At 38.8% G+C, this 23,710-nt stretch overlaps 1 protein-coding gene across 1 annotated transcript; it reads left to right on the top strand.

The window, feature by feature from the left end:
* The first annotated feature begins 900 nt into the window (after nucleotides 1-900).
* Nucleotides 901-23,533, top strand: LOC104088861 (protein BTR1-like). Its single transcript, XM_070175282.1, has 9 exons — nucleotides 901-1,224; nucleotides 8,261-8,499; nucleotides 8,575-8,681; nucleotides 21,540-21,733; nucleotides 22,251-22,327; nucleotides 22,580-22,675; nucleotides 22,740-22,801; nucleotides 22,890-22,973; nucleotides 23,088-23,533. The coding sequence occupies exons 1-9, from the start codon at nucleotides 1,110-1,112 to the stop codon at nucleotides 23,143-23,145; spliced, it is 1,032 nt and encodes a 343-aa protein (XP_070031383.1). The 5' UTR covers nucleotides 901-1,109; the 3' UTR covers nucleotides 23,146-23,533.
* Nucleotides 23,534-23,710: the final 177 nt, after the last annotated feature.

A 23,710-nucleotide genomic window follows, 5' to 3' on the forward strand; every position in this document is an offset into this window, starting at 1 on the left:
TAGGATCTTATTTCCCTAGGTGCTAACTATAAATAGTAGGCTCAACAGCCATTGTAATGAACGAAATCATTGGCAAAATTTATGCTACATTATATTATCAATCTAAATCAGATAATTTTACTTGCTGTTTAACACTGTCCTTACTTCTGTCCTCAGACGCATCACTCCCGGAGCGCCCAAGCCTGCCATTTTCTTTGATTTTTATGCTAAGTCTTATTTTTAATCCAATTTATTTATTATTTTTGGATCAAATCGGTTCGCTTGTCTATAAACCACATAACAAATTTAACTGTATTGTTTTACGGGTAAATAGAATATATATAAAAAGGTTTTTATTTTAGCTAGTGTAATCTTCCAACGAAGAGAAGTCAACTAACTCCTGGAAGGAACCAATAGACAATTGCAATTGGGTAAGTTTTCTAGCTCAAAGTTAATTTTACGGATGATCACTCAACTTTTATTTTATTGTACAAAAAACACTAAATTATTTTTTAACCAAAAAAAATTCAACTTTACCTATGTATCATGAAGGTCCCTAAACTATCTTTATAGCATACAAATTACTCACCTTTATTCCAAAAGAAAAAAAGTCATTGAAAGGAAACAAATGAGACATACATTTCTATGATATTTAAGCAATATTAAAATAAATTTTTAGCTATAAAAGATAGTTTAATAGTTTTTGTAATATTTAGATAAAGTTAACTAATTTTTTTGGTTAGAAAGTAATTTATAACTTTAGCGCAATAAAATTAAAGTCTGAATGATAATTTGTGAAATAAGTCTCACAAGCACATCCTTTATTAGATTTTCTCAAGCTAGAAAACAAAATGCAAAATAAGAAGAAAAAAAAAGAAAAGAATATAGTAATAAATAAAAAAAGAAAAAATGCAAATCTGAGTAGTTGTCCAAAAGAGGCGGTTTTCAAGGTGTAAAATAAAACACCAGAAAAGTCTTCTTCATCTCCGCAAAGCACCGCACCCCTCACTCCCCCCTTCTTCAGCACATACTTCCACTCTCTTTCCATTTCCTCCTCTTCTAAAAAATCTCCACCTTCTTCACATTCTTCTTAAAAACACGCACACACACAGTGATAATACTTCCCGAAAATGGCAATGGAAGGAGCAGGAGCAGGAGCAGAATCGAACTACAATTCGTCAGCTGAAAGTCAGCTGGAGCAATCTTCCCCTCGCAAATCTCCGCCTTCTTCTCCTCCTTCTCAAGGTATTATATATCTCTAATCACTTTTTTAAAATTAATTTTCAAAATTTTCCGTGTATTGTTGTAATGTGAATATAACTAGCTTCGGATCTGCTATCTGTTATCGCTTTTTTATATTTTTTAATTTTAGTTTTTGAATTTTTTGATAATGTGCTCTTAGAATTCTGCCGTGTTTGATCCATTTCCGTCTGGAACCTCGTACAATGTGAAATTTCGAATGCAAGCAGGTTTTGAGCTGATATTTGTATAGGTATTGATAACTGTCGTTTTAAAACCCTAAGGATGGCGGACATTTGGTGATTTTATGGGCTATTTGTGAGTTAATAATTATAATAATATGTTTATTTTAAATATTGGCAAATGCATTTGTGGAAATCCATTGGAAACTGGAAATAGAAGAACTATGCTGTTTGTGAGGTGAGTTATTCGAAATGGAACTTATTATTGTGGACGAAATCTGAACTCGCGAGTAGATGTCATGGGTTGCTTGTATTTCTATGATGTGCGCTTGTTGATATTTGTAATGTGAGGATTCATCATGAAATTAACTAGTTTTGCGCTAGCTGCCACCCTACCACAACCTCCTTGTTTGGGATTGAGCGTAGTTGTTGTTGCTGTTGTTGCGCTCGTTGATGCCTCAAAATGAGAAAATATTGTACTTAGTTGTGGTGTTTACCTTGTAGGCATTTCTAGGTGCCATGTATTTAGTAGTTGCTGTTGCGGAAGCCAAATATATATAGTGTGAATGAGTCACTACTATACCAAAAATTATGACAACCACTAAATAATAAACAAGACAATAAGACAACAATAAAAGAACACCAGAATTTACGAGGTTCGGCCAATTTTGCCTACTTCCTCGGACACAATCAATATTTTATTCCACTCCAAAATTACAAGTGAAATAATACTAAAGAGAGAAGATACAAATGCCTTAAGAAGATAAAAGGCAAATGAGAGGTGTGTTTAAATCCTAAACATTAGGCCTCCTTTTATAGGGTGAAATTCCCATTCAAAATTGTCATCCACCGATGTGGGACTTTTGACAATTTCAACAAATCTTCACCTTGGCAAAATTCCACATCTTCAATTTTCTCTCAATAACAAATTTTGGTTGTGTCTTCATCTTCAATCTTTAGTGTTCAACAATGTTGATCAAATCCAAACAATGTTGAAACTTGACCGCAGTCACCACTTTTGTCAGCATATCAGCAGGGTTCTCCGTAGTATGAATTTTCTTCACCGTGACTCCACCTTCTTCTATGATTTCTCGTACGAAATGATACCGAACATCAATGTGCTTCGTCCTTGCATGATAAACTTGGTTCTTCGCTAATTGAATAGCACTTTGACTATCACAAAAAATTATAATATTTTTTTGTTCAATACCAAGCTCCTTTAGCAACCCCTGAAGCCAAATTGCCTCCTTCACAGCCTCTGTAATAGCCATGTACTCTGCCTCTGTTGTAGACAAAGCAACTGTTGACTGCAAAGTAGACTTCCAACTAACTGGTGCCTTTGCAAAAGTAAACACATAACCAGTAGTTGACCTTCGTTTGTCCAGATCACCCGCAAAATCTGAGTCACAATATCCAACTACAGACCGATTGCCTTCCTGCTCAAAAACTAACCCAACATCTACAGTACTATGAATATACCGTAGAATCCATTTCACAGCTTGCCAATGCTCCTTTCCTGGATTATGCATATATCTGCTAATAACTCCAACGGCTTGTGAAATGTCAGGTCTCGTACAAACCATTGCATACATCAAGCTACCAACAGCATTTGCGTATGGTACCCTTGACATATACTCCTGTTCAGTTTCATCCTTTGGCGACATAGTAGTACTTAGCTTAAAATGGGGAGCAAGTGGCGTACTAATTGGCTTAGTCTTCTTATCTATGCCAAAACGCTGTAGTACTCTCTTCAAATATTCTTTCTGAGATAAACAGAGTTTCTTTGAACGTCTATCTCTTATTATCTCCATGCCAAGAATTTTCTTTGCCTCACCCAGATCCTTCATCTCGAACTCCTCCTTCAGTTGAATCTTCAACTTATCAATTTCTTCCGAATTCTTGGAAGTTATCAACATATCATCAACATATAGGAGAAGATATACAAAGGAACCATCATTAAGTTTGCGCAAATACACACAATGATCGTATTTGCTTCTCTTGTACCCTTGCCGCAACATAAACTTGTCAAATCGCTTGTACCATTGTCTAGAAGATTGTTTCAATCCGTACAACGATTTTTCAAGTTTGCATACCATATTTTCTTTTCCAGCAACTTTGAATCCTTCTGGCTGAGTCATGTAGATTTCCTCCTCCAAGTTTCCATGTAAAAACGCAGTTTTTACATCCATCTGAACTAGTTCCAAATCCAACTGTGCTACCAAAGCCAACATAATTCTAATGGAGGAATGTTTTACAACTGGAGAAAATACTTCATTGTAATCAATTCCCTCCTTTTGAGCATATCCTTTGGCCACCAATCTTGCTTTGTAGCGAACATCTTCTTGGTTAGGAAATCCTTCTTTCTTTGCAAATACCCATTTGCACCCAATTGCTTTCTTTCCCTTCGGGAGATTGGCCAATTTCCATGTATGATTCTGATGAAGGGACTGCATTTCTTCATTCATGGCAATCCTCCACTTATCTTCTTCTGAACTTTGGATTGCGTCTTTATAAGTGGTTGTGTAGGAAAAATAAATTTTCCCTCAAACTCCACCTGCTTTGATGCACCACCAGTTTGTTTGACATCTTCAACTGTCACCTTATCTGTTATGGCAGATTCATCAAAGGTAACATCTCTGCTGAATATAATATTCCTTGTCTCTGGACACCATAAGCGGTATCCTTTGACTCCAGAAGTAATCCCCATAAATATAGCCTTCTTTGCTCTCGGATCCAATTTTGACTCTTTCACATGATAGTATGCAATTGAGCCAAACACGTGCAAAGAGTCATAATCTACAGCAGGTTTTCCATACCATTTTTCAAATGGTGTCTTGCCATCAATAGCAGCAGATGGTAGACGATTAATGAGGTGGCATGCATATGTAATTGCCTCAGCCCAAAATTCTTTGCCCAAGCCAGCATTGGACAACATACACCGTACCTTCTCCAGTAAAGTCCGGTTCATACGTTCTGCCACTCCATTCTGTTGTGGTGTATTTCTGACAGTGAAGTGTCGGACGATGCCATCATTTTCACAGACCTTATTGAAATGATCATTTTTGTATTCACCTCCATTGTCTGTGCGAATACACTTGATCCTCCTGCCTGTTTGATTCTCCACCATCGTTTTCCATTTGAGAAAAATTCCCAACACTTCATCTTTCCTCTTCATTGTATACACCCACACTCTTCGGGAAAAATCATCAACAAAGGTTACAAAATAGTGCTTCCCACCCAATGAAGGTGTTTTGGAAGCACCCCAAACATCAGAGTGTACATAATCCAAAATGCCTTTAGTATTATGGATCGCTGTACCAAATTTAACCCTTGTCTGTTTCCCTTTGACACAATGCTCGCAAAACTCCAAGTTGCAAGTCTTTACGCCTTTTAACAATCCTTGATTAGATAGAGCTTTCAAGGATTTTCCTCCAGCATGTCCCAAGCGCATGTGCCATAGCCTGGTTGCTTCTGCCTCTTTGTCATCACTGGATGTCACTGTTGCTGTCCCAATAACTGTGCTACCACGATAGCAGTACATGTTATTGTTCTTCCGATTGGCCTTCATTACCACTAGTGCACCGGAGCATATTCTCATCACTCCATTTTCTGCAATGATTTTGAACCCTTTTGATTCTAGGGCTCCCACAGAGATGAGATTCTTCTTCAAACCCGGTACATATCGAACATCTGTTAATGTTCTGATCATTCCATCATGGCTCCTTAATCTTATTGAACCAATGCCATATGAGGTAAGAGGGCTGTTATCCGCTGTGTGGATGACTCCATATTCTCCTTCTTGAAAATTCACGAACCAGTCCTTGTTGGGACACATATGATAGCTACAAGCCGAGTCCATCAACCATATGTCTGATGATGTTGATAACTCTGTTGTAACTAATGAGAAGTCTGAATCATCACAATCAGCTACATTTGAATCCATAATGGCCTTTCCATTGTTATGTCTGGCCTTATTCTTCAACTTCGGACAGTCTTTCTTCCAGTGCCCCTTTTCTCGACAAAAGGCACATTCATCTTTGCTGGGTCTAGATCTCGACTTGGATCTTCCCTTCTTAGTCCTCGTTTGATTTTGAGGACGACCCCTCACAATTAGTGCTTCTCCTTCTCCGCCCTTCTGTTTTTCTCCTTTTCTTTGTTCATAGCTGTACAAAGCCGAACAAACTTCTCTGAGAGAAATTTCGTCATTTCCATGGAGTAGAGTAGTTTCAAGGTGCTCGTACTCATTAGGAAGTGACCCCAACAACATCAAGGCCAAGTCACCATCATCAAAAGTTGCATCCATATTTTGCAAATCTGTGACCAACTTATTGAAACTGGTGATATGTTCATTCATTGTGGTACCAGGAACATAGGTGAAACGAAACAGTCTCTTCTTCATGTACAATTTATTTTGACTGTTTTTCTTCAAAAATTTATCCTCCAGTGCTTTCCATAATTTACTTGCAGAAGTTTCCTTTGTGTATGGATATTTCTGCTCTCTAGCAAGGTAGGATCGAATGGTACCGCAAGCAACACGATTGATAATTTTCCAATCTTCTTCTCCAATAACATCTGGCTTCTTTTCTTCAATGGCAAGATCTAGCCCTTGTTGAAAAAGAACATCTAGAACCTCGCCTTGCCACATCCCAAAATGTCCTGACCCGTCAAAAATTTCTACCGCAAATTTCGCATTTGACACAATTCTTGTCATAAGCGAAGATGCCAACGATGACGTATTATTGACACTTGATGTAGATTCTTCTTGTTTACTGTCTCCCATTTTGACACAAATATTATTTAGTAGCTGACGACACAAATCAAGATTATTTCCTTTCTGGTGTGGAAGATCAGACTAAGCTGCAACCACAGAGCATACTCAGACAGAACCTTGACTCAGTTACCAAGATAGATCTTTTCTGATGTGGAAGATCAGACTATGCTGCAACCACAGAGCATACTTAGACAGTACCTTGGCTCTGATACCAATTGTTGCGGAAGCCAAATGTATATAGTGTGAATGAGTCACAACTACTATACCAAAAATTATGACAACCACTAAATAATAAACAAGACAATAAGACAACAATAAAAGAACACCAGAATTTACGAGGTTCGGCCAATTTTGCCTACTTCCTCGGACACAATCAATATTTTATTTCACTCCAAAATTACAAGTGAAATAATACTAAAGAGAGAAGGTACAAATGCCTTAAGAAGATAAAAGGCAAATGAGAGGTGTGTTTAAATCCTAAACATTAGGCCTCCTTTTATAGGGTGAAATTCCCATTCAAAATTGTCATCCACCGATGTGGGACTTTTGACAATTTCAACAGTTGCTACCGGAAAGGATCCTTGAATCTTATCGATAACCTCATGATAATGTTCTTTGCGGACATTAGACACACCCACACACATAAATATATATTACCCTTCATGATATTGCTTCAGCATTTATGATATAATTTAAGATTTTAGCTGAAAGTATGCTATTTTAGCCACTACTTATTTTATCTCAAAGAGCTTCATTGCGTCATTCATTCACTGAAGCCTACATATTTTTAACATTGAGTTGCTGTTCTTGCAATACTCTTGCCTCCTAATTCTGAAGTTCAAACACTTCAATGCTGTCTCTCAATCACGCGACATGATGGGTCGAGGGGAGTTTTTTCCTTTAGACATACTAATAGAGAAGGTGCTTGGTCACTCAAAGGCGTCTTTCAATTCCAATTCTGTACCAGAGGCACCTGAGCCTCATTATTCAACTGTTACCATTTATTTACCAGCATAAAAGGGTAAATTTTTTCCTGTATGTGCCGAAAATGTGCTTTGGTGAAACATCTTTAGCTATCCCGTTCCTTAAGATGAATATTGTATACCAAAAATAGGTCCCAAGGAAGTCCCTGTATGGAAGGTTCACAAGTTCGATCTATACCACTTTATGAGTTTCTACTCATTCTAGTTACTTTTTCTTAAAACATCATGTGAAAGTCCGAGGGAAAAGGTTTTGTATGATTGCAGTATTTCGCCATGAAAGCAGCACATACATTGGTAACATCCAAGGGAGACAACATCAAAAATGGAATGGGTGTAAATTTTTCTTCAGCTTTTCAATTCTTAACTCCATATTGAGCAAAAGAAATGTCTTTAACAAACTGAACCTTTACCAATTAAAAGAACTATTTCCAATACTGATATTTTCCTTCTCATAGACGTATCTAGGATTTGAACTTTATGGGCGTGAGTTCGAAATTCTATCAATGCCCGTTTGATTTAATGGGCTCAAAATTTATTCATTGTACTTTTTTATATTTATTATTATTTGTACTTATTTATATTTCTAACGCATACAAGTTTTGAGCCAAAAGTATTGAGTTATGATGAACCAGTGTATTGTATACTAAGTCCGCTTCCGTTCCTTCTTATTTTGGAATTTTGTTGATCACATATGTGCATATACACTGTACGTGAGACGCTGGTGATTTACTGGTTGACTTAATTTGTGTGTATCATTAATTGGCTGTAATAAAACATCACATATCAAAAGTTTTTTGCACCCTCCATGGGAATATATCTCTTCTGCTGCATTAGGGAGGTGAGAAATGAGGCTCCAAAATTTGTTCTTATTGTTAGGGGGTTAGGCTTGCAAAGCTACTTAGTATGATAAGATGGGCATGTATGGGTAGCATTTCAAGTTCATGATAATAAGAAAAAGTTTGTTCCTTTTTTAAAAAAATTTCTTTATTATGTCTTGCAATTATTGTTGAAAATCATTAACTCGGAATATCACCTTTAGAGGCGTTTCTGCTAAGTACTCAAGAAAGGTCTAACAGTCCTCCTTTTTATGTTTGTGTTATTCCCAGACCATGAGGAGAAGACAACTTATGTCAAGTTCCTTCTGTCAAATACTGAAGCCGGTTCAATTATTGGAAAAGGTGGTTCAACTATCACTGAGTTTCAATCTCGTTCTGGGGCTAGAATTCAGTTGTCACGCAACTATGAATTTTTCCCTGGAACATCAGATAGAGTTGTGATGGTATCTGGGTTTCTCGATGATTTACTCAAGGCGGTCGATCTTATTCTTGGTAAATTGCTGGATGAGGTAATGTCATGTTCACTCCTGTTTCCTATTCTTCTCTTGATGCATAGATTAAAATACTATCTTCTTCTGGATCAGTTTTATGTTGAAGATGGTGGCGATGTTGAACCACGCTCAAGATTTAGACTAGTTGTGCCCAACAGCTCCTGTGGTGGAATAATTGGGAAAGGAGGAGCCACAATAAAGTATGAACTCTACTCACTTTATGTTGTATAAGCATTGAGGATAAGTATCTTTCCCTTACACTGGTACAGCAAATTTCATACTATCATTCTGGCATACAGACTATCACCAAGCGAATATCCTGGAATTTAATTGTTATAACATGGACTTGCCTACCCGACGTAATGAAACCGAATATTCTTTCTGCTCTTGGTTATGAAGTATTTGCAAAAATGTATGTCGAAATGGTATAGTTTTGTGCTGGAATGATTTGCTTGACTTTATTTTGACTAGCACGAGTTTGTCTTTGAGCTTTTGGCTGATATCAGGATCAGCTGCGCTGGCCATGCAACCTTTGGATTCCAGTTAATTACCCTTTTAGTTTGAATTGTATATGCTGTTAGAAGTTTTTGGTTCTGTGCTCATTGTTGATTTGACTAAGTTTCTTATCAAACGTGAATATTTGAGCTTTTTTTTTGTAACTGCTGCATGGCTCACTCGGTTAACATCATGGTGCTGACTGCTACCTCATCCGGACAATGTTGTCCTCGTTGTGTAGCGCTGGAGTGTGATCTAAATAGTTTTCTTAAAGTTGTATGCTGGAATTTTATTAGGTTCTATTTTTATTAATTTCCTCAAATATTCTGAACGCTGAGGGTCTATAGGAAATATCTTTACCTCGCACAAGGTAGGGGTAAGGTTTGCGTACACCCCAACCTCCCCAGACCCCACTTGTGGGATCACACTAGGTATGTTGTTGTTCCTCAAATATTCTGAACAACTCAATTGGGTTGTGAGGATTTTAGGGTGCTGACCAAAGTTCTGACCGTGCTTAGGCTCAGAAGGTTACAGTTATATCTCTTCTTATTATAAAGTTCAGTTGATAAGGAGGTCAAAGGATGATTGTATTGAATCTGATAACAAGCCTTAAATACATAAATTACAACAAACTAGAGCTGAAGTAAAGTTAACTGTCTTCTACAGAAGCTCCTATATAATAGAAACTAATATCTACTCCTAAAGATGCTCCAAATTATGAGGAGACTTATTCAAACTGTACCAATCAGTAACAAGAGATTAAGAAGATATTATCCTATGACTTAGTCAAGATAACCATAAGATAAGATGGTTAATACACCCCCTCAAGTTAGACATGGTGCAACAATGCCTAACTTGGAACGACACCTAGCAAAGGCTGGTTTAGGTAGTGGCTTGGTGAAGGTATCAGCAAGTTGATCACAAGCATGAGTATGCTTAACATGAACTTGATGAGCTTGAACTTGGTCTCGGACATATGCAAAATCTACAGCAACATGTTTCATGCGGGTATGAAATACTGGGTTGTGAGATAAATAAGTAACTCCAACATTATCACAGAAGATTGTTGGCGTCTTCGGAATGGTGACATGTAACTCACGGAGTAAGTTTCGCACCCAAGTGAGCTCCGAAAGTGCATTGGCAACTGATTTATACTCTGCTTCGGTGGATGAGCGAGCCATGGCATGTTGCTTTTTTGATGACCAGCTGACTGGATTCGGACCAAAGAAAAGGATATAACCTGATGTAGATATTCTGTTGTTCGGGTCGCCTGCCCAATCGGCATCAGCATACACATACAGATTAGAGTCTGAGCTGCGAAGGATGCGAATGCCTGAACTTGCTGTTTCTTTGAGATACCGTAGTACTCTTTTAACCGCTTTCCAATGTTCATCAGTCGGAGCATGCATAAATTGCGATAATTTATTGACTGCATAAGATATATCAGGCCGAGTGAAGGACAAATACTGCAATTTGCCAAGGGTGCGTCGGTAGCACGTTGCATCAGTTAGGGGGGAACCATCGACTACCCGAAGCAGTTGACTGGAACACATAGGAGTAGAAACACCTTTACAATTATCCAGTTCGGAAAGAATGTCCAAAATATATTTAGATTGAGAGAGAATGAGACCATCTGGTACTTGCTTAACTTCAACACCCAAGAAATAGTTTAAATGGCCAAGATCCTTCAATGAAAATCGATTTGCCAAGGAACTGATAAACAGATTTAATCAATAGTGGATGATTTCCAGTGACCAAAATATCATCAACATAGACGAGCACATAAATAGTTGCAGCCGAATGCCTCAATACAAATAAAGAGGTGTCAGATTGACATTTAACAAAGCCCATCTTCTGTAAATGTTCATGCAAGGCAGTATACCAAGCCCGTGGGTCTTGTTTGAGGCCATTAATAGCCTTTTTCAGTTTGCAAACATGGTATGGAAATTGGGGATTAACAAAGCCTTGAGGTTGAGACATAAAAACTTCTTCATCCAATTTCCCTTGCAGGAAAGCATTATTGACATCAAGCTGATGGATTGGCCATCTGTGTTGCACATCTATTGATAGCAGTAGCCTTACCGTTGTTGGTTTAACAACGGGACTGAATGTCTCATGAAAATCTAAGCCAGGACGCTGCGTGAACCCTTTTGCAACTAGACGAGCTTTGTAACGTTCTATGGAACCATCCGCTTTTCTTTTGATTCGGTACAACCATTTGCAGTCCACAACATTTGTGGTTGGATCTCGCGGTACCAATTCCCAAGTCTGATTTTTCATCAAAGCATCATATCCGGCTTTCATTGCTTGTCTCCACTCTTCATGTTTGTCAGCTTGTTTGAATGTTACAGGCGTAGGAGACAAATGGGTCAGAAAAGAGAATGTTCTTTTGGGCTTGAAAATATTATTCTGGGACCTTGTTATAATGCGAGTTGGTTCTGGTGGTATTGCAGGGGAGGGATCAATTGTAGATGGGTTTGTGGTATTTAGACTGTCAGAGAGTGCCAAAGTGGAGGTTGGAGGAGGGGCTTCTCTGGTGGTTGATAATGGTTGTTGGGATGGCATGTTGCTGGCTGTGGTTCTGCGTCTCTGATATGTGAGCAAAGGAGGAGGTTGTTGCTTATTTGTAGCAGTATTTTGTGAAGGAGAAAGTGCGGGGAGTTGCAAAGAAGAAAGAGCAGTGAGTTGTGTATTACCTGAATTCTCTGCAGCTGCTGGTACTTGGCTGTTGTTGTTGGAGTGAATATCTCTATTGGAATCAGTAGAATGTTGAAAGTTGGACTCTAAAAAGACTGGAATAAGTGATGGGATAGAGGGAGGTGGAATTTGAATTGTATTTGGACTGTCCTCTTTTGAGTTAACCACTTCCCAACATACTTTGGAAGCATTTTTTTGTAAATGTATGAACATTTTTTTAAAAGGGAAAATTTTTTCAAAAAATTGAACATCACGACTAATGAAAATTTTAGACTGTGCCGGGTCAAAGCAGATATGAGCGTGGTGAGTGTGAGAAATACCTAAATACACACACGGGGTGGATCTGGGTTCAAGTTTATTTTTGGTGTAAGGTTTAAGCCATGGGTAACAAAGACAACCAAAAACTTTTAGGGTGGTATAGTTAGGAGATTGACCAAATAACTTTTGGTAAGGTGACTGATTATTTAGGATGGGTGTGGGAAGTCGATTAATAAGGTAGACAGCATGATGACAGGCAAAAGACCATAGTTCAGGTGGTAAAGATGCTTCATGAAGAAGAGTTTTAGCCGTTTCAATAATATGGCGATGTCGACGTTCAGCTATGGCAACACGTTGTGGTGTGTAGGGAGGTGAAATTAAGTGTTCAATGCCATTTTGCTGAAGATAGGGGTGAAGACCTATAAACTCACCCCCTCCATCCGTATAAATTGAAGAAATTTTCTACCAAAGGATGAAATTGTTTAAATATCGATGCAACCTCACGTTTATTTTTAAGTGTATACAACCAAGTATATTTGGTGTATTGATCAACAAAAATACAGTAATATAATTTTTTTGTCTAGTGATAAAACGGGTGATGGTCCCCATAAATCACTAAAAACAATCTGAAGAGGAATATTACTGGACAAAGTGAGTCGTTGAAATGGCAAACGATGAGCTTTATTAGAAGAACAAGCATTACAAAATTCAATTTTCTTTTTTTTGATAGAAACAGGTAAAGAAAACTTTTTCAAAAAAAAATTTAAAATCGTAGAATGTGGATGACCCAATCGACAATGCCAGAGATGAAGTGGGGCTTTAATGGAGACAAGGCTGACTGATGGTGGTGTGGGTTGCAGATGCGGCCATTCATAGAGTCCATTTTTATTTTGGCCTTGTACCAGCGGCTTCAGAGTATGCAGGTCCTTCACAACAAAAGTAAAAGGAAAAAATTCAACAGATGTTAGGTTATCTTGGCAAAACTTAGCAACTGAAATCAGATTCTTTTTAATTGATGGAGCACAAAGAGTGTTAGAAAGCTTGAAAGCAGTTTTAGATGCTTGTATTTGAGTTGAACCAGTATGAGTGATGGGAATGGTTTTACCGTCACCCATGGATATTTCCTCGTTTCCTGTATACTCCTCAAGGTTGTGAGGCTCTGCAGTGACATGGTGCGTTGCACCAGAGTCTAGAACCCACGAGTTTCCAGTTGACTGCATGCCAGAAACAAAGTTAGCTTTAGCTTCAAAGTGATTGTGCGACTTGGAGCGACAAACATCTGCCGTGTGCCCAATCTTTTGGCACAATTGGCATTTGACATATTGCTTAGATTGTCTCGAATTTTGCTGATTATTGGAATGCCATTGTCGAGGCTGAGATGATTTCCATGGCTGATTATTGAAACGACGGTTGTTCCTGTTGAATTGATGAGGCGTGTTGGTTTTCTGGGCTACAGCTGCTGTAATCATAGAAGATGATTTCTCAAGGTCTTGGTGTTTGAGGAAAAGCTCGTGATCTGTGAGCTTGTGAAATAATTCCTCAAAGCTCAGAGAGGAGTCTCGTGCGCGTCGCAGCAGATATTTCGCGATACTCAGGGCCAAGGCCACTTAGAATTTTGACAACAAGTTCGTCATCAGTGACAGGTGAACCGGCAACTTTGAGAGCATCAGAGAGAGAGAGCGGAGCTCCTGTAAATACTCTGCAATGGATTTCGAGGCCTTCTTGGAGTTTTGCAATTGATCTCGCAAGCTAAAGATGCGAGTATGACTCTTGTTGGCGTAAGCCGCGTGAAGAAGTTCCCATGCTTTGTGAGCAGATGAAGCTGTGGCAACAGTTGGAGCAATAGTAGGATCGACGGATGCCATCATTGCTTGTTGGATCAATTGATCCTGAGAGAACCAGATTTGATACTTGGGATTTGGTACAGTAAGATTATTTTGGATAATAGTAGGTGAAGGTGCAGTTATGGTTCCGTCAAGATGTCCCATGAGTTGGTGACCATTTAATAGCATCACAAGTTGAGCTTTCCAAGTTGAGAAGTTGAGGTTACCTTGTAGTTTAATAGGTAACTGAGCAACAGGATTAAATTGTACCACATGAGTGGTAGCAGAGGCTGCAGGATTGCTGCTGGCAGCAGTAGCATCACCAGAGTTGATGACTGAAGCCATGGATGCAGGAAGTTTAAAGGGAATGAATTGGATCTAACTCGGTGGAGTTTATTGATGCCCTGATACCATATAAAGTTCAGTTGATAAGGAGGTCAAAGGATGATTGTATTGAATCTGATAACAAGCCTTAAATACATAAATTACAACAAACTAGAGCTGAAGTAAAGTTATCTGTCTTCTACAGAAGCTCCTATATAATAGAAACTAATATCTACTCCTAAAGATGCTCCAAATTATGAGGAGACTTATTCAAACTGTACCAATCAGTAACAAGAGATTAAGAAGATATTATCCTATGACTTGGTCAAGATAACCATAAGATAAGATGATTAATACTTATGTTATGCTATAGGCGGAATTGTTTATAAATATAGATATGTGAGAAAGCACGGGAGAAAATATATTATTGATATTAGATACCCAGTACAATACAAGAGGTCCTTATTTATAGCTATACTCTACAAGGACATATTACTCCTATTCCAATGTGGGACAAGACTACATTATGTACATATCTGTAAACTAACACTCCCGCTCAAGCCGGTGCATACAAATCATATGTACCGAGCTTGTTACATATATAACCAATACGAGGACCAGTGAAAGACTTGGTGAAAATATCTGCAAGCTGATCATTCGACCTCACAAATTTTGTAGCAATCTCTTCTGAAAGTATTTTTCTGACGAAGTGACAATCAATCTCAATGTGTTTAGTTCTCTCATGGAACACCGGATTTGATGCAATATGAAGGGCAACTTGATTACCGCACACAAGTTCCATCCGACTGATTTCACCAAATTTCAACTCCTTGAGCAATTGTTTGGTCCAGACTAGCTCACATGTTACCATAGCCATTGCTCAATATTCTGCTTCTTCACTAGATCGAGCAACTACATTTTGTTTCTTGCTCTTCCAAGACACCAAATTTTCTCCTACTAAAACACAATATCCAGACGTAGAACGTCTATCAGAAGGTGATCCTGCCCAATCAACATCTGAGTATCTAACGATCTGCTCATGACCTCGATCCTCAAACAGTAACCCTTTGCCTGGAGCCAATTTTATATACCGAATAATGCGGACAACTACATCCCAATGATTATCACACGGAGAATTCATAAACTGACTTGCAACACTCACATGATAAGAAATGCCGGGTCTAGTCACTGTGAGATAATTTAATTTACCAACCAGCCGCCTATAGCTTGCAGGATCGCTAAGCGGCTCTCCCTATCCTGGCAGAAGTTTAGAATTCGAATCCATCGGAGTGTCAACAGGTCTGCAACCTATCATCCATGTCTCATCAAGAATGTCTAAAGCATATTTTCTTTGAGAAATAACAATACCAGCTAGACTGAGCAACCTCAATACCTAAAAAGTACTTCAATCTGCCTAGATTCTTAGTTTGAAAGTGCTGGAAGAGATGCTGCTTCAGATTGGAAATATCATCCTGATCATTGGCAGTAATAACAATATCATCAACATAGACTACTAGATAAATACAGAGACTTGAAGCATAGTGCCGATAAAACACAGCGAGTCGTTTGGTATGAGGTATAAGAAGGTATAGTACTGGTATAAAAATTTAATACCATCTTAATACTTTGTTTGGTAGCAAACCTGGTATAAGTTATCCCAGGATTAAAATTAGTACCGGAATAACTTATACCTTGTAGAGGGTGGGGTAATTAGTGCCGGAATAACTTATACCTTCTTAGAAATTATGCAATTGTTATTTTTAATACAACATACCAACAATGGATAAAAAATAATACCAAGATAACTAATCCCATCATAACTTATCCCGGCATAAGCCGTATTCAAACCAAACGACCCCAGAGTGATCAGCTTCACTACGAGTCATGCCAAACTCTTGGATAACCGTGCTGAACTTACCAAACTAGGCTCGAGTTGACTGTTTTAGACCATAAAGTGACCGACGCAAGCGACATACAAGGTCACGAGACTCCCCCTGAGCAACAAAACCAGGTGGTTGCTCCATATAAACCTCATCCTCAAGATCACCGTGAAGAAAGACATTCTTAATGTCTAGCTGATAGAGAGGCCAATGACGAACCACAGTCATGGATAGAAATAGGCGGACTGATGCGACTTTAGCCACGGGAGAGAAGGTATCACTGTAATCGAGCCCAAATATCTGAGTATATCCTTTGGCAACAAGACGGGCCTTAAGTCGATCAACCTAGCCATCGGGACCAACTTTGACTGCATAAACCCAACGGCAACCAACAATAGATTTACCTGAAGGAAGAGGAACAAGCTCCCAAGTACCACTTGTATGTAAAGCAGACATCTCGTCACTCATAGCCTGTCACTATCCTGGATGAGATAACGCTTCACCTGTAGACTTAGGGATGGAAACCAAGGACAAAGAAGATATAAAAGCATAATGGGGAGATGACAGACGATGATAACTTAAACCGACATAATGGGGATTAGGATTAAGTTTGGTCCGTATACCTTTCCGAATTGCAATCGGTGTACTAGGAAGAAACAAGTCCGCAGTAGGAGCAGGGTCAGGTGCATGACGAGAACCAGTTGGGCCTTATGTAGGGCGCGAACGACGATGATAAGTCAAGAGTGGTGTTTCTGTGGCTGAGGATCTAGGAGGAACAACACTAGACTCCTCAACGGTTGGTATGGGTGAAACTTCTGTGGTCATAAGTGGAAGAGGAGCTATAGTAAACTCCTCAAAGGTCGGTATAGGTAAGACCTCAGATATATCATGGTGGTCATCAGAGGTAAAGAAAGGTTTAGACTCAAAAAATGTGACGTCGGCTGACATAAGATACCTACGAAGATCAGGGAAATAACAACGATATCCCTTCTGAACACGAGAATAACCAAGGAAGACACACTTGAGAGCACGAGTAGCTAACTTATCTTTCCCAGGGGCTAAGTTATGAACAAAACGCGTGCTCCCAAAAACACGAGGTGGTAGAGAGTATAAGGGTGACTGGGGAAACAATACTGGATGCGGAATCTGATCCTTGATGGGAGATGAAGGCATCCAATTAATCAAATAACAAGATGTGAGAACTGCATCGCCCCAAAAACGCAACGGAACACGAGATTCAATTAGAAGTGTGCGAGCAGTCTCAATAAGGTACCTATTCTTTCTCTCTGCAACCCCATTTTGCTAAGGGGTATAAGGACAAGATGTTTGGTGAATAATTCCTTGAAAAGTCATAAACTGCTGAAACTGAGAAGATAAATATTCTAAGGCATTATCACTGCGAAAAATGCGAATAGAAACACCAAATTGGTTTTTGATTTCAGCACAGAAACTCTGGAATATAGAAAATAACTCAGAACGATCTTTCATTAAGAAAAGCCCCGTACATCTTGAATAATCATCAATAAAACTAACAAAATAACGAAATTCCAAGGTTGAACTGACTCTACTAGGACCCCATATATTAGAATGAACTAAGGAGAAAACAGACTCTGCATGACTCTCAACACTATGCGGAAAGGAGGCTCGGGTATGTTTCTCAAGCCGACATGACTCACAATCTAATGTAGACAAACTAGATAAACTAGGCACCATCTTCTGAAGTTTGGATAAACTCGGATATCCTAACTAGACATGTTGTGGAAGGACTGAGTGAGTTAAGGTAGTACATGCCTTCTGATTCACGTCCTGTACCAATTGTCTGTCCCGATAATAAAAGAATCGTCAATAAAATATATACCACAATGGAAGGCACGAGTCAAACGACTAACAGATGCAAGACTAAAAGGACAACCATGGACATAAAGAACGGAATCTAGGGTGATAGAAGACAAGAGATTAGCTTGTCCAACTCCTTTTGCCTTAGTTTGACATCCATTGGCTAAAGTAACAGTGGGAAGAGACTGTGAATATACAATATTTGACAAAAGTGATATAGTACCAGAGATGTGATCAGAAGCGTCTGAGTCCATGACCCATGGTCCAAGAGTACTAAACTGGGAAACACAAGTAAAAGAATTACCAGCAACAGAAGTATCAGTCTGAGCAACCGAGGTTACTTGTGGAGATGTCTGCTTACTTGCTCGATACTGAAGGAGCTCATTATATTCTTCTTTAGATAAAGAAAATCCCTGGTCACATGTAGTCTCGGTCTGAGCAATGTAAGCATTTTTGGGTGGACGACCATGTAAGGAATAGCACATTTCACGAGTGTGTCCAAGTTTGTGACAATAATAACACTTGGGTCTAGATCTTCCAAAACGACCTCCTCCTCGTCTATTCTTCATAGTTTGAGACGCCTGAACATCCACTGTTTGGGATGCGAGAACAAAGGAATCAAGTATCTGTGATGAGATCACTGGGTGACTTGGTGCTGCAGCAAGGCGGAGTAATCGAGAGAATAATTCATCAACTGTGGGGACAGTCGGACTAGCAAAAATTTGATCGCGTACTGAATCAAGATCATTAGAAAGTCCAGCGAGGGTAAAAACTAGAAACATCTTCTGTCGCTGCTCTTGTTGTTTTTCAACACTAGCAGAAACTGGCATCAACTTCTCAAATTCCTCCACGACTGCCTATACTTGACCCAAGTAAGTAGACATATCTAATGCTCGCTTCTTTAAGTTTGTCATCCACGATATCACATCATAGAAGCGAGATATGTCATTAGTGTACAAGGTACGAGCCTTTGCCTAAACCAAATAACATGTCTGGAATGGACGAAACAAGGGCATCAACTTGGAATCAATAGACCGACACAAGATGCTACATAACTGAGCATCGATCTTTGCCCAAAGTGCTATCGCCTTTTCATCTCCTTCACTAGACTGTTTGATTAGATGATCTTGAACACCTTGACCTTTACACCACAACTCGACAGATGAAGCCCAAGCTAAGTAGTTTGAACTTCCCATTAAAGGTTCCGAGGTAATCATAACACTAGAGCTTCCAGAACTCATGTTTCTAGACCCAAAAACATCAAATCCCAAAGACATCATTGCAAATTATTACCAAATAAGAGAAAGAATCAATTGTAATCCACTAAAATAGAGTAAGGAAATACTGAAACAGAATAAGGGAATAGTGTAGTCGTCGGAATCTTATTGTAGCTACCGAAAAAAACTCAAAGTGGTTGGAATGAAACGAAAACAGTAAAGGTAGGATCGGAATTACCAGGCGGCCCAACTTTTCTGAAGGAATTCTTTCAAAAAATGGCCGGAAGTGGTCGTACGCGCCGGCGCGTGATCTCACGCGCGTGAGCTTCTGGTGGTGCGTGAGGAGGCTGCTGTCGGAGATTTTCACTGGGGTTTGGTCGCCGGACAATGACGACTCTTGTGGTAGTGTTGGATTTTGCACAACACAGACGAAGACAAAGAAGACGCAAACAACTTTGAAAAAAGTCGCCGGAAAAAGACTTCCATGACTGATTTCTCTTCCCGGAGTTGCTGTAATTTATGCACAACGATAAATCTCACGATTGCTCTGATACCATGTGAGAAAGCACCGGAGAAAATATATTATTGATATTAGATACTCAATACAATACAAGATGTCCTTATTTATAACTATACTCTACAAGGACATATTACTCCTATTCCAATGTGGGACAAGACTACATTATGTACATATCTGTAAACTAACAAGATATACATTAAGAATGCTCTCAGAAAGCTACTTATTAAAAAAAAAATTGAAAGAAAAAAAGAATGCGCTCAAAAGCTCAAGTTGCATATTACAAATTCAGTTTGACCACAAAAATTGTTCTTGACCAGAACTAAAAACATTTTTAATAGTTAGTATTACTCTGCTCTTCAACATATATATTTGCTTGACAGTGACTTGGCAAGTTATCAAGATTGCAACTTATTTTACAGCTCTATGCGTGCCAAGTACTTTGTTATCCTTTCCTTGTTTGATTCATGTTGGGCCATTTTACTTTGGTGTTCTTCTAGTGGGAGAAAATCTTATGTATCTGTACTATCTCACACTATTTGGCTGGGGTAAAAAGTTATAAAGAAGAGAGGAAAGCTTAGAAAGTAGTGCAGGTTTTAGATTTGAGGATTAATGGAGTTCATCTGTATAAGCTCTTTCAACTCCTTATGAAATGGATTTGAAGGATGATCTAAACTATAGGAAATTTTGGGTCCACCCATAAGGGGTGCTTTAAGGCCCAACAAGGTTATTAGTTAACCCTGGTATTCCCTATATAAGTACACATAAAATGTACAACAAAAGATATAAAATACTAAGTATTTTCCTACGCTTAGTCTTCTCCTAAAATCAGACTAGGGTTTAGACTGTGATATAGGGGTTGCTCCGACACACCGTGACAACCACTGCCTACCAGTAATTCCAGTCGCGGTTCATCCGTTCTTTCCGTTTTCGCTACGCGAACAAGTTCTCGTTTTACGATTTACGCGCTATCTAATGTGTTTAGATTAACGCGTTCCAACACAAATATATCTGATTTTTTTTCTAACTTTACCCGATGGTATAATTTTGAAGGGGAAATACCTACTTTCAAACCCGATAATACTGTTGGCAGTATTATAGTCATAGTTTTAGTTTGCTGTGTCAGCAGCATATCATACTTGATTCCTTGTTCTTCTTCCTTTGGTAGGAAAGAGGAGTCGAAAAGCAAAAGAAGAATTCATTGCCATTCCCGAAAAAATTGTTGACGGATAGAAACCACAAATAGTTCTCTCATGTAGAAATACTCTATGATACCAACAGGGGGTGGCCTCATCATGAGTAGTCTTTTTCTTTTTGGGAGAAGAAACACTCTATTTTATTTTGTCCTTGTTTTCCTTTTATTTTTATATTTTTGCGCCTCTGTTTCTCGGAGGGAAGGAGCCGAGGGTCTATCGGAAACAACCTCTCTACCCCAGGGTAGGGGTAAGGTCTGCGTACACACTACCCTCTCCAGACCCCACTAGTGGGATTATACTCGGTTGTTGTTCACTGCTAGTGAAATACAAAGAGACGCAACAGGATGGATCTTATTTTCTGTTTTTGCTGCCATAATACTTTTGTTTTGGTCGTTGTCATTTAATGAAATGAAGTCATGAAGGAGGTTATGTTGGTGTGTTGGTGCTTTTGGATGGAGAAAGGGCTAACAACCAAAGTCCTAAGTGTGTGCCATTCGTTGTAGTTTGGAAGGAAAAGTTAAATTTTCACTTTATTCCATAACCTTGAGGAGGTCATATTATATGGTTCCAAATGGCAGGTTTACATGTGATGAACTGAAAATTGAGGGCAATCCCTATATAACCCTATTATTTGGTGGTATTGTGAGTTGTAAATATAGTATGGAAGTCTATTTGCATATTTCCTCCAAAACTAATTTATAAAAGTGAATTCTTGTGCAGTATTTTTCTTGGTTTGCTTTTGAAAATAATTTCCATATGCAGAATTAGATGGTTGAGGAATTTTAATATTGACTATCTGCATTTTTCTTGTTCAGGTCATTTATTGAAGACTCCAGGGCTGGCATAAAAATATCTCCTCAGGATAACAATTTCCCAGGACTGCATGATAGGGTAGTTACAGTGACCGGAACTCTAGATGAGCAGATGCGGGCTATTGAATTGATTTTATATAAGTTAACAGAAGATCCTCATTACATGCAGTCCATGAATGCACCATTCCAATATGCAGGTATGATGCAAATGTAACTAATTTATAGTACTTACTTTATCTAATAGCTACAATAGACCCTTGTGGTTCCAGCCCTTTCCCGAACCCCGCGCATAGCGGGAGTTTAGTGCACCGGGCTGTCCTTTTTTTTTTTTAACTATATCTAATAGCTCAGGATGGATAAGACATGCTCTCGTGTCTTAATTGCTGTCTGAGCAATTGCTGGGTATTGCTTCCTAGGACCTCAGTCTACAAATAAGAGAATGGATGTGGAAGGGGAAAATATTTATTAGCTTCTTGACTGCTCTGCTTTCTAAATATTGATGATCCCGTCTCTCTTGTAATGTTGTGTGCAGCTATCAATAGTACTTTTTTTGGGATTGTAGTGGTTGACTTAATGGAACATCATATTCAGAAAATTGAGTTTAAGCAGTTCCAGGAATAAAGTATCTCAAATTTGACATGTTCATATTCTGCCCTTATTCCAAGTCATATTCTCATTTGAATTTTTAACTTTTGCCAACTCCTATTTTCTCAGCTGTTTATGTCGGAATGAACTATGGGCCACCAAACGGAGTTGGAGGAAGATATCCAAATAACCGACATCAGAACAAGGTCCATTCTCATCCTTCTTAAGACACTACTTTATCTTCATCCATAAAAGAAAGTACTTTGTTGTCCCTAATGGCTATGACTGCTGGGAAACTTGCTTTTAGCCTGCAACCATTCTTTTACTTTCTAATGGGTTTGAAGCTGATGAATGTACTATATTATCCTGTTTCTAGATGCGTTTCTGCTCTTTGGCTAATTTCTTATTGGTTCTGTTATGGTTCTATTCTCGTTGAGCTTACTCGGATGGCATTGCAGGAAGACAGAAACAATACTGTGACTATTGGTGTTGCGGATGAGCATGTTGGATTAGTCCTGGGGCGCAATGGAAGAAGCATAATGGAGATCAGTCAGGTGTGTAAAGAAGTGGTTATTCTGCCTGGTATGCATATGTGCTAAGTCTCTCCTTTCCTTGCAGCTTAGTGGTGCCAGAATTAAGATATCGGATAGGGGTGATTTCTTGTCCGGTACGTCTGACAGGTATGGCGTCCTGGAACTGTTGTTCCACTTGACAGGTTGAACTACAAAGAACACATTGTATTTATAAAGCTTTTTGGCCTTTTCGCAGGAAGGTAACTATTACTGGATCACAAAGAGCAATCCGCACAGCTGAGTCCATGATATCTCGGAAAATAGCTAATGTTTCTGAGAGGTGATGGGGTGGACTTGTATTTAAAGATATTTATCTTTAGTTTTCTTAATGGAAACCGAGAATGAAACTGTGTTGACATTTCTATTTCTATTGCGATGAATTTGTGAAATGCAGATCCACGGCTGGAGAAGACCTTCCATTTGAGGAGCTCAGCATAAATTCAGTACATTAAGGAATATCTGGAAGCAACATTGTGGGGATAATTGTCGCAATTGATAAAATTGACTGAATATATACCGTGTTATACAGTTGTAATTCTTCAATAGCTAGCACTCAGTTGACAATTCTGAAGCTTCTTGTGGTCTGTTAGATACAAAACATTTGTTCCTTATGTCTGGTAGAGGAATAGTCATTATCATCAGCAGGAGCATCTGTCTTGGCATAAGCTTGCAGGAGGAGCATATATGAGAGTTATGCGAGACGTGAAAATTGTTAGACTTCCGGCTTTGGAGCAATTTTCGTATTTTATGACTTTGAATACTTCAATATGGTGTACGTAGATATAGTTTCTCTGGTTGCAATCGACATGTTTATTTTATGCTATACTATTATTTAGTCGATGATTTTGCTGGAGGTGCATGGTTCTTTTGACTGAAAGTAGACTGGGCACTGTTAACAGCCCGGGCTGGTGCACTTTGATTACTCGGTTGATTATCAGTATCAGTTTGCTTATGAATTTGATTATTTGGGTAAAGTGCATTAACAATCCTTAAACTTCGAGCAGGTAATTAATTTAA

This window comes from Nicotiana tomentosiformis, chromosome 5 (assembly GCF_000390325.3).
Source record: "Nicotiana tomentosiformis chromosome 5, ASM39032v3, whole genome shotgun sequence".
Taxonomy (NCBI): domain Eukaryota; kingdom Viridiplantae; phylum Streptophyta; class Magnoliopsida; order Solanales; family Solanaceae; genus Nicotiana; species Nicotiana tomentosiformis.